Source organism: Oratosquilla oratoria, chromosome 34 (assembly GCF_046742065.1).
Source record: "Oratosquilla oratoria isolate Oo_2021 chromosome 34, ASM4674206v1, whole genome shotgun sequence".
NCBI lineage: Eukaryota > Metazoa > Arthropoda > Malacostraca > Stomatopoda > Squillidae > Oratosquilla > Oratosquilla oratoria.
The window spans coordinates 41,937,698-41,950,222 of NC_134810.1; the positions used below are offsets into that span (position 1 = coordinate 41,937,698).

At 41.1% G+C, this 12,525-nt stretch overlaps 1 protein-coding gene across 1 annotated transcript; it reads right to left on the bottom strand.

Moving 5' to 3' along the window:
- Positions 1-4,388: 4,388 nt before the first annotated feature.
- Positions 4,389-12,491, bottom strand: LOC143018239 (protein MANBAL). The gene is made up of 2 exons (XM_076173490.1): positions 12,305-12,491; positions 4,389-6,548 (listed from the first exon to the last, which is right to left on the bottom strand). Exons 1-2 carry the CDS (start codon positions 12,437-12,439, stop codon positions 6,435-6,437), a joined length of 249 nt encoding a protein of 82 aa, XP_076029605.1. The 5' UTR covers positions 12,440-12,491; the 3' UTR covers positions 4,389-6,434.
- Positions 12,492-12,525: the final 34 nt, after the last annotated feature.

Below are 12,525 nucleotides of genomic sequence, written 5' to 3' on the forward strand. Positions count from 1 at the left end.
ATAATTATAATAGATAACGAATACGACCATGCTGTAAAACAGTAGAACTCCCACTACTCAGATATGATAAGGATTCATTTTTCCATCATAAACTTATTTTCAAGATCAAGAACGGCGCCTCATGGAAAGATTTTTGGCTTTGGTGACCGTTATTCAAGAGTCAATGCCCTCCCGAACCTCTGCGCCTTGACCAGGGGCCGCATACTCAAGCATCCAACGGCACATTTCTTTACCACCGTTTTCCTCAAAGTCGCATATTTAAGAACCCGCCTATGCGCCGCCATCTTAAAATAAAAGGCACGCTAGTGCTTTAGCACAAAGGCAGGTTATAGGTTATCATTAAAATGAAAAGGCGCATTGGAAAATTCAGGAACGAAAGGATATGTGGTGCTCTTTGCTTATATTAAATATTTATATGAAATACTAATTCCTTACTTGGCTTACAGTGCTATGCTTTATACTAAATTTTGGTTATAGGATAGGAAGAGGTTATATTAGTAATATGAAAATATGTACAGAAGTAATCATTATTTCGAAGACACCTAGTTAATGTAAACTAAGCATCAAAGACTAGTGCTTACTGAATGAACAATCATCATCATTATTTGGGAGCATACGTCATGGAGCGCGTTGCCAGTTCCCACGGTGTCTCCGAGTAAGCTAACATGGAGCCACCCTACTCACTCCAAACAACTCTCGACAGGTGCAATCAATTTGCCCCAGACATGAATTCTGTGGAGGACTCTTTTGTCTTCTCCATCGAAGGTTGTCTCTTGTGGAAACAACCCCGTGAGTGGGATCAACATCAGATAAATGTGCCACATGCCCATACAGCTGGGGATGATGTTCACGAATTATGCTGGTAACTGGCCTAGACCGAGTCTGAGTCTCACAGTAGTCTCTGGTTTTATACAAATTCATTTCAGCGATATCCCATGATTCTCTTGTGATGCCAGTATTTTTCATATATATTATTATTGTTTTCTGTTGTTTTTGTAAGATACCCGGAGATAAGTTCAGTATGTTAATTCATAAGTAATACCCCCCTTTCCATCTCGGGGTCTACAAACGCTTAGTTCATATAGTTACCAACAAGTACCGGTACCCACTCTCCTCTTCGCGCTAAACTTACCCACAAGCGTGGTGGGTCTCCGAACCCGAGTCAGTTTTACAGCTTAGGAGATAGATTATCTAAAAAAAATCCGTATACAGACGAAAGGAAGACTATATCGATTCCATAACGTAGGGTTCATATGTACCCTCACGAATACCCACGATAGATAAGGTCGAGCTAGGTAGGAAAATGGAAAGATATTTAGGGGTGGGAAGCCGCGGTCAGAAGGACTAATCGGATGTCGGTCGGAAGCGCCAGTCCCATGGCTAAGGCATCACTCAACCTAAGACATTCGATTCAGTAGATTGGGTCAACCGATTCCCTGAACAAAATCGCCAATCCAAAGCGTCCAGGAATTATCTGGGAACATAGTATATAGGGTCTAGTCCTAGGGGAATAAGCGCAGTGTAGCCACTATACGCTGAGGTTAAACATTAGTTGTATACAAAAGGTTGCAGACTCGTAGTGCCCATCCATACAGGGGAAATCCTTTAGTTCTGTTTTGTTAATAGTGCTCCATGATACTTGTGTCTTCTTTGTATATGGCTGGCACACTTCCTAAGTGGTTATGTTACACACCTTATCTGAAGATTCAAGTCAAGTGATTCATCCCATGTGCCCAACTCCGTGTTAAGCTACCACAGTTCTTTTCATATATTCTAAGTGTTTTAGAAGATATTGGACTCTGGTCCGAGATCCTTATGTTGGTTGTTATTATATTCACGTGCACTAAATACGGAACATAAAGATATGATAAAATAGAATAGATAAAGAAATAGTTGTTTAAGAACAACCATTACACTCCGAAGGCACTTGGTACCAAAGATACCGAGACGCTTCTTCAAATCAGCATTCAATATCCATGTCTCACAGCCATACAGCAAGACAAGGAGTATAAGTGTCTTGATGATTCGGATCTTAAGCCTCCTGCATAAATAATGGCAATGCCATATACTCTGGTTGAGTGTGTCCATAACACACTGGGCAATGCTAATCCTTTGAAGTGTTTCTACTGTTATGCACAACACTGTCAATGTATGTAAAGCTTTCCAAGACCTCATGTCTCGCCACATGCATGGATAGACTGAACTTTGTCGTCCAGTAACCCCCAAACTCCTTGGTCTTGGTCTAGGAGACCTGGAATCCAAGCAGTATTATCTCCCTGTACAGTGACTTGAGGGCTACAACCAGGACCGCCAAAGACTCCACAAGGACAACATCATCACAAAAGACATGGTCAGTGACCTCATTGTGGTCAATATATGCTCCACAATGATGCTGATGGATGAGTTTTTCCAATACCCAGTCCATGCAGGTATTGAAAACCATTTGGGTGATGACTCTAATACAGGTTCTAACATATCAATAGTCATACATACATATACCAAGGCTTTTTCCCCCTTCCAAGGGAGGTAGCCAAAAAGGGAAAGGCATAAAAACACTCCCACCCATTTCATCCCTAAATACACTCCACACCCCTCCCACCCTTCCTCTCATCTGAGCACCTCCTGGATGACGGGTCATCCCTGAACCCTGCCCACCGCCCTGGGTCAGAAGCAGTGTCGCACACATGAAAAAAACCTACAAACTTACATTGACTGCCACTGGGATACTTGGGTGAACATAAAGTGGACACCTCCCTACCAGAATGCTAGGGCAACTCCTGGCCACCTGCCATTGGAATGCTGGAGGGACCAAGGACCAGTTGCCTGCCTTCCAGGATGCTGGGATGGCCTGGACCGCATACATTGCAAACGCTCACAAGCACTCAAAGAGGCATATTCTCAAACACACGTCCTAACATAGCAAGAACCATACTAACATACTTTCAAGAACTGGTTTACCAATAGGGTGTTCAGCGAATGGAATAGACTTAGTAACCACGTAGTGAGTGCTGAAACTATTGGTTGTTTTAAGAAAAAGTTAGACAACTTTATGGAGATGATAAGTGGTAATGGCCATGGAACTGCCTAGTGTAGGCCTTACAGTCCCTTGCAGTCTCCTTCATTCTTGTTCTCATAGGGTTTTATAAGATCTTCTATTGTCTACCCTACAGTTGGGTACAGGGTTTTATAAGTACATTTATATATATATATATATACACACACACACACCAAGGGCTTTTATCCCCTTACAAGGGAGGTAGCCAAGTCAAAAGGCAAGTCCACTCCAATCCACCACCCTTTCTTCCCTCTCATCTTAGCTCCTTATGGATAATGGGTCATTCCTATATCTCCCCTGGGCCAGAAGCAATGTAGCAAGACACAGCAAGGCCACCTATCTTAATCAGTGACCCCCTTTCCAATGCCTCTCATAGAATAAGAGAAGATGGGAAGAAATCTCTTTGGGCCTTGTCAAAATATCATTCATACATTACCACTCCCTACTGCCATTCTCCTGCCTTATTCCTTCCTTGCTCAACATCCCCTTGACCCCATCTATCAATCTCATCCTTAGTCATCCCCTCAAGTTCACTCCATTCACCTCTACTTTCCAAACCTCTTTTACTAATCTTTCTTCACTCATTCTTTCCATGTGCCCAAACCATCCCAATTATCTTTCATTAGCCCTGCACACCACCTTTTCCATCCCAGTTCTCCACTTTACTTTCTTGTTCCTTGCTCTATCCAACCTTGCAACACCTACCATACTTCTCAAACATTTTATTTCAAATACATTTAACCTTTCCCCTATCTTAAATTCCAGGTCTCTGCCCCATAGTGCCATTGGTACAATCATCACTTCATATAGTCATCTCTTTGCATCCATTCCCAATTACCTATTTATGTATATATTTTTTCTTTTTCAGCATACTTTTGTAACTTACATCTTTTCCCAGGTAGGACTGATTTTCTTAATTCCAATGATTTCTATCAGGAAATGGCCTGAGGGAAGATCGTGAATTATTTGCCAAATTGTTTGTGGCTGGAGTAATGGTGAGCACAGTGATAAATCTGGGGTGGTGACTTGTTGGTTGGGTTGAGACAGGGGTCAATATTAGAGGGCTGGTTGCTGGAATGTTCAGGTCAGGATGTTCCTGGATTTTAGGTCCTCTAGGATCTCCAGACTATGCATGCTGCCAAATGAGAAGTGAGAAACTCCTGGAAGGGCTGTGGCAAACTGCTACCCCCCCCACCTCTGCTGACATGGGTCACCTCACTGCCTGACCAAGGCTGTTGGGCATCAATGCCACAAGGGAAGTATTGACTGAAATTACAGGCTGATAAACACACATTCCCATTTAATTATGAAACATGTAAAATAAAACTCAAACTGCTTTGCCTACTTTTATTAAAAAACATGTAAAAATCTATGCTTATTGCACATTAAATATGAATGTATGCAGAAATCAACAAGATTATCAGAAATGACAGTTCACTCCCTGGTTAAGCTTCTAAAACATTCAATAACAGATAATAAAACTACTGGAATACCTAGATTATGGCATCAAGATTAGTTTGTATGTGTATGGATATGTACATGTGTATAAACACATAAAAGACATATTCATACAAAAGGCCCTTTCCCCATTACATGGGTGAAGACCGAGTCAAAGCACACGCCCATATCATATATGATGCAGGTGTGGACTAGTAATAACCAAAACATATACACATAAATTACCCCAGGTCAACCAATAAAGTTTAATGTTCACTTATAAACAAGATATTCATGCAAAGGTCTATCAGATTAATGTTTTTTTGTATTGGATGTCATGTAAATATAATATGGACTAAAATGCATAAATTGGATTCATAATATAGATCCACTGGTTATATAAAGCAATCTTTCTGAGCCCTTCTTATGTCCAAGAATGAAACATTTAAAACTGTCATCTCCACCCTTGAGGAAAACAGTGGGTTGACAAGTGATAATTGTTGCAAATTAAAAAAATTCTCCAAATTTACATTCTTATTGTAAAAATTGCAATTCATTTCACATAAAATATAAAAAAAAAAAAAAAAAAAAATCCTTTTCACTTAAGCTTTAAGGAAGCAAGTGCCCAGCCATACTGTACACTTCACATGACCACTTAGGAGAATTAGTCAACTAAATGTACCAATAAAAGATCAACTGAATGAATATGGCTTAACATACCACCTATCTAACCACAAGGCAGGAGCAAAATATGAACATAATAGTTTATTTGCTTGGTTTAAACACTTTGTGACACTGCCTTTAGATTTTTCACATTCCTCTTGTAACCTGCAAACAATGATAGATACCTTTGTGTGATGGTTTTGCCAGATGGATGTTAGAGAATTGTCTTCCCTGGTACCCATCTTCAAAACCTGTCCACATCCTCATTTCTATATTGAATTGCAGTCCAGAGGGTCTAACACTCAAACTCGGACCAAGCCCAAGCTCTCTATTAAATACTACATTTCCTTCACCTTTTTAAATAAGGAGAGGTGACAACTTGTGACCGCTCCCCATCTCCTACGTTAATACACTGATGTGGAGACGGTTCCACACTAACACAACGCAAACATTGGTCCAAAGTTTCTTCCCAGAGATACACAGGAGAGTCCAATGACCATTACTAGCCACTGAGAGACTGCAGATATCCATAAAGTGAAACTTGAAGGCAATAATTATCATATAGTAACCTCAACACATGCAGCAGGGATTGAGTACAAGCTTAAGCATTCTAAAGACCAAAGATGGGTACTTGTGAGTGGAGGTCCCAAGAGATGGTCAGAGAAAGTCATTTCCCTGCAGCCCATCTTTGAAACCTATAAGCATCCTCATCTCCATATGAAGGTGAAGTCTCAAGGGGCTAACAATGTCTTCAGACTGGACCCAAATATTCTCGTTATCAACTTTGACTATATTTCCTCTATCTTTTCACATAAGGAGAGCTGACAACTTCAAGACTGACCCTGTCCTCCTACTACAAGCTGGTGACACAATCACAGTCCTATAATAATACAACACTGACAACAACCCAATATTTCTTCTTAGACATATGGAAGGGCCCTTGGACCACTGCCAGTAACTGTGGGGAAACGAGTTTCCAGTTAGCAAAACTCAAAGTAACAACCATTGTTGTCATTAAGCATTTCTAAGGATACACCTTATTCCACCCTTTTGTTACAGCTTGGTCCATTACAAGATTTCAGAAAAGCTTGATCTTGCCTTCACTTCCACTTCCTACTCAATCATTTTCAATTTATTCAACATAAAATCATGTTATCAAATGAAAAGAAACAAATGGTAGTGAGCATTTATTTCATCTGAGCAAGAATAACTCAGTCTTCATCTTCAACAATGCACCCTATCCACATGTCATGGGATGAAACAACCCTTGAGAAATGATCTATCGCCTCTTTTTCTTGTCCTGCTTACGGCGGTGGTGGGAATTGTGGGCGCGATGCGGGGCAGAATGAGGGGAACCATGTTCTGATCCATCATCATCACTTGAGTCCCCATCCTGTACAAATAGACAACATTAACATAAACATTAAAAAAGTTATAATGAAGCAGTAATATCATATCTTATTCATAACTTACTACTGTACTGTAATCACTAAGGGTAATTAGCATTAGGTGGTAACTTACCAAATGAATTACAAATATGTTTTATGTGAACCTTACAGCATTCTCTAATATCTCTACTAATTTCTACAAGATATGGGTACACTCAACTTTGTATATGGATAAATTCCAAATCCTGTAACGTTAACACTTATCATTCTATTCAACCTCCTCATTTCAGTTACATTTTCTTTCTGACCAAAACAACATTATCTTAATTTCTTGACAGACAAGGTAGGTACAGTACTACCTCTCATTAACGGATGTTAATTAGCTGTGTTTGCGGTGTTTTCGCTGTGTTTTGGTGCTGCTGTTTAGTGCTGTGCAATCACTATGCCACCCAAAAACCACTCCAAATCAACGGATTATTCACATCAACAGACACCGTTACCCCCCTTTTAGTCCATTAATGAAAGGTAGTACTGTATCACAAACAGTTCACCAGTTCTTCTGTGCCTACAGACAATACTGTGCTGCCACCAAAGGACATTTGAAGTTGTTGTTGTTATTCCTTAGACTGTCTGGCTCAGCAGTCGTGTCTCTCTGAGGAATGCCACAACTGGAATGGGCTTTTCTTACAAATCCTTTATAGAATGTATACTGTGTTGTTGGCATGTGTGATTGTGTGAAATACAGTCTTTCATAATGTGTTGTATAGTATAGGGTGAAGTGTTGTATCCTGGACAGTTATCTGGGATGCAGTCATCCAACCTTTTCTCGTAGCTTAGAAAGGCTGGATGGTATCTGCACTACAGTCTGGCCAAGTAGACTCTATTCTTTCAAGATCTTGGTCATGGGACCACCTCACAATTCCAAGAGTTGGGGGCAAATCAGCCACAACAGACCCCTTCCATCAGACATTTGAAGTTGTTGGTGTTGGTTTGGCTAGTTGGTACACATATATAGGAGCATAGTATTTTTCACCTATAATAATGTTATACTTAATATACTTTTAATAGTATACCTCTGTCCTTTGTGGTAGGGGGGTGGGGAAGAATTATGTTGCCATATTTCCTATGCTAGTCATAAAATGTGACTAAGTAGAATGAAATGATAGGACTACTAAGTATTTCAGCGGCTTTGACCCATCGTTTTTCGCTCATATTTCCGAAATAATCATTCACATCAGCATGGTATATTAGCACAGCCTAATTCACACCCTGCCCTAATTTTTGACATTATAGTGCATTCACAAGTGTATTTAATTACAGGGTTTACTCTTGATATTAAGTGTGTCATAGCCGACATCCGTGAAGTAAATCAAACAAGTGAAGTTGGGATACACGAGGTAGTTTGTGATGACGTCACGACTTCACCTGTTTGATTTACTTCACGGGTGTCGGCTACGACACACTTAATATCAAGAGTAAACGCCGCAATCAAATACACTTGTACATACATACATATACCAAGGCTTTTTCCCCCTTCCAAGGGAGGTAGCCAAAAAGGGAAAGGCATAAAAACACTCCCACCCATTTCATCCCTAAATACACTCCACACCCCTCCCGCCCTTCCTCTCATCTGAGCACCTCCTGGATGACGGGTCATCCCTGCACCCTGCCCACCGCCCTGGGTCAGAAGCAGTGTCGCAAGACACAGTACATCCACAGCAAGGCCGCTTCATTTAATCGGCGACCCCCCCTCTCCGTCCCCCTTTGCATATAAGGCGAGGACGGGGAGAAATCCCTTCGGGCTGCGTCAAAATTTACTCACACATACTACCCCACCCCCCCGCCCATTCCTCCTCATGCAGTCACAACATCATCCATATACAACCATTCTCCACTCACCTCTGTCTTCCGTCCTCTCCCTTCCTTCCTCAACAGACATTCCCCTCTTCCCCAAAGCCCCCTTCACCCCATCCATCCACCTCATCCTAGGACGTCCCCTCATGTTCACTCCCTCCACATCTGCCTTCCATACCTCTTTTACTAGTCTTTCTTCACTCATTCTTTCCATGTGTCCAAACCATCCTAATATTCTTTCATCAACCCTATCTCCCAAATCCTTTTTCACCCCTGTTCTCCTCCTCACTTGTGAATACACTTGTGAATGCACTATAACGTCAAAGATTAGGGCAGGGTGTGAATTAGGTTGTGCTAATATATCATACTGATGTGAATGGTTATTTCGGAAATATGAGCGAAAAACGATGGGTCAAAGCCACTGAAATACTTAGTAGGTATTCTGCCCTTTGTAATATCCTACAATAAATCAAGTCACAAGAGGGTTTGGGAGATTTCCAACCAGAACCCTAAGATTTGGGTCATTAAATGTGCGTGGTTGTAGTACAGATGAGAGTAAAATGGAAGACTAGGGCAATATGTTTGAGAAGGAAGATGGAAGTGTTAACATTAGGTGAAACTAAGTTGAAAGAGAGGGGTGATTTTGAGTTGGGAGTTTGGTGGGGAGGGTGTCAGGAGTGAGGAGGAGGCAAGGTAGGGAAGGGGCAGCTCTGCTGGTGAGTGATGAGATAGAAGGAAGTATCTTCATGGTTAATATGGATGGAAGTGAAAATGGGATGGGAGATGTGTCTTTGCAAGCACAAATCTCCTTCTGAGTCTTCTTCCCCTACACTGCTATCCTCTCTAGCACTCTATGGGTAGTTCCATTCAGTGGTATTTAACTAACTGTAGTATAGAGGAAAGGTGCAATGCTCATTGGGTCCAGTCTCCAATACTTTGCATTTTTTAGCGTTGAAGTTAGTTTTCCACACTTAGCTTTATGCATATATAGTATTTCAATGTATTAACCTACTTGCAGCCAATACTCATGGGGTCTTGTGTTTTCCCCCCAACTACTGTTTGCAATAAAATATATAAATCTATGTATGGCACCCTAGCAATGAGGTCATATGTTGTCATTCCCTGGATTGGCTGCACAGTCCCATCTCCCTGAAGAACACAATGGCTGGAAAGTGGTTTTCCCATAAGTCCTTTATAGAGTGTATATTGTGTTGTTGGCATGCATGATTGTGTACAATGTAGTTTTCCACAATGTGTTGTATAATATAGGGTGACGTGTTGCATCCTGGACAGCTATCTGCAATGTGGTCATCCAGCTTCTGGTAGTTTAGAAGGGTTGGATGGTGGCCACATCACAGTCTGGCCTAGTGGGCTCTGTCCTTACGGGGGGAGACAGGATTCAGAGGGATGGATATCAGGGGGTCCGGCATGTAGAAAAGTGTTGTCTCAGTTTGTTGACGGAGCAGTGAGTCATAGGATTGTGGATATGTTTCCCAAGGCTGGTGTCTGGTGGTTGTGTAGGAAGGGAAGAGAGTATTTCTGTGTAATATAGGTATTTGGGTGTTGTTTTGATGTTTCTTAGCATGTGTGGGTGTGCTGTGTTTGTGAAGGCTGCAGCAAGTGTTTGTGTGCCTCTCTTGTCAAGGTGATCCTTGACTTTGAGGACTTTCGTTTCTGTGTAGATGGTCTGTATTGCTGCTTTTGTGCAGCTTGTAATTGTCTTTAGGGGTTTGCTTTGTATGGTCTGATGGGTGCTGAGGTGTGTCACATTATCAATAATGACCCCAATGTCCCTTTCAGATGTTACTCCTTCCAACAGTTCACCCACATCACAACCAATGATCATGTCTGCTCTCATAGTTCCCAATTCTCATGAATTTGCATTTCTTAGGATAGAGAAACAATAACCATTTCTCAGACCATTTCCTCATACAGCTGATTTCCTTATGAAGTTGCTCCATGTACCTTTGATCTTTAATGTGCCTACACATCTTGGTGTCATCTGTATATAGATACATCTCACTCTATTTAGTTCCTCTGGCAATTCATTTATATACAGGACAACCTGACTTCTGGCCATTCACAATCGCACATTGCCTCCTATTACTCAGAAGTGCCTTTATCCATTTCAAATAGGTCTCACCAATCTTATAGCAAGCAATCTTCGACTAACAACCATCTATGTGACACATTGTCGAATGCTTTCAGAAATGCATACAGAAGTGAAATTTAACACAACAGTGTGGAGAAGGGTGTATGTTTGTCATATTCATATAAGCTCTTCCCTAAATTTCCTCATACCAAATGCTTTGATCCAGTTTCAATATATTACATAAACCTCGGCATCACGAGAAAATGGGTGTGTGGATTCATGTATTTCTCACAGGATACCTACAGACACTCTCAGTAGGAGGGACCAAATCACAAAAAGTACAAGTGATCAGTGGTGTACCTCAAGGCTCTGTATTGGGCCCACTCCTATTTCTGATCTATATGGAGGACATAAATGAGGGAGTGAATGGATCTATCTTCTCATTTGCCGATGACACCAGTTTGAGCTTACCAATCATAAGTACCAAAGATGTACCTAACCTCCAGCAAGATCTAGTTACTGCTATGCCTGGGCCTCAAGAAATAATATGGTCTTCAATGAAGAAAAGTTTGAAATACTGCGACTTGGCCAACATCAAGAAATAAAAACTAACACAAAAACATCTGGGAGAAGACTGCACCTTTCATCACCACATACCCAAAACAGTGAGAAGAGCGAGAGGGATGACAGGTTAGGTACTCAGAACCTTTTCTACCAGGGAACCCAAAATAATGTTGACCCATTGAAACACCATGATACAGCCACTCTTAGACTACTGTAGCCAGCTGTGGTCCCCTCACAAATGGGGAGAAATTCAGCAGCTGGAGGCTGTCCAACAGTCTTATACCAAGCAAATCAGAGGAATGGGGGATTTAAACTACTGGGAATGTCTCAAAAAGTTGGGGCTCTACTCTCAACAATGAAGAAGAGACTGGTATCGTGCCATCAACGTGTGGAAGGCGATTGAAGGAAAGGTACCTAATCCAGCACTCCATTCCCTCAGCCTTACAGCACTGAAAGATCAGGGAGGAAAATAACAAGAAAAACCTTACCAACCAGTTCAGAAAGAATCAAAACCCTGCTAGTGAATAGCTTAAGCCATGAGGATCCAAAAATCTTTACTGCCCTCCCGAGGGATATAAGAGATATCACCAAGTGCACAGTAGACAGACTCAAGGCTGGACTGGGTAAGTTCCTATCAGCAATACCTGATGAACCACCTGTACCAGGCTACACTGCTGAATGCCGGTCAACAAACACCATACCAGACCAGGTGGCCTTAAAGGAATAGGATGCCAGGAATGGTAATAGTGGCAGATCACTGTGGCTGTGAAGAGGTCTTCTAGACATCTCCAAGTAAGCAAGTAAAACAACCATCTATGTGACCCCTTGTCGAATGCTTTCAGAAGTCCATACAGAAGTGAAAATTTATCACAATGGTGTGGAGAAGGGGTGCATGTTTGTTATATTCATATAAGCTCCTTCCCAAAATTTCCTCATAACCAAATGCTTTGTTCCAGTTTTCATATATTACATAAATACCAAACCATAATCATAATAATTATAATCAACTGGTCATGAGTATGAGTATGACACAAGTCACCAAGTGTTACATTTAGGTTAATGTAAATATGCTGATTACAATGTCACTTTGACCAAATGATAGATATATAACTGATGAGCACCACAAAATTTGCCTATCCCTATTTGGATACTCTATAACATTGCACAGGTATATTATGAAATAATGAACACTAAGAAAGTTGTCAGTCTATAATTCATCAATAACATGCTATCTAATTTGCCGTACTGTACCTTTTTATCGTCCCTACTGGGAACAAATATGACTGCACCAATACAGACAAGCTGAAAGATTGCTCCTAGAAATAACCCATATTTCAAAACTTCATCAAACATATCAGTCTCTGTCAAAGACGGATCGATCGCCATTTTGGTTTCAGTTTACACTGGGATAGTGTACATTGCCACTGACGGAACTGACTAATTCAGCACTGACAGTTGTCACAAAAACGAAA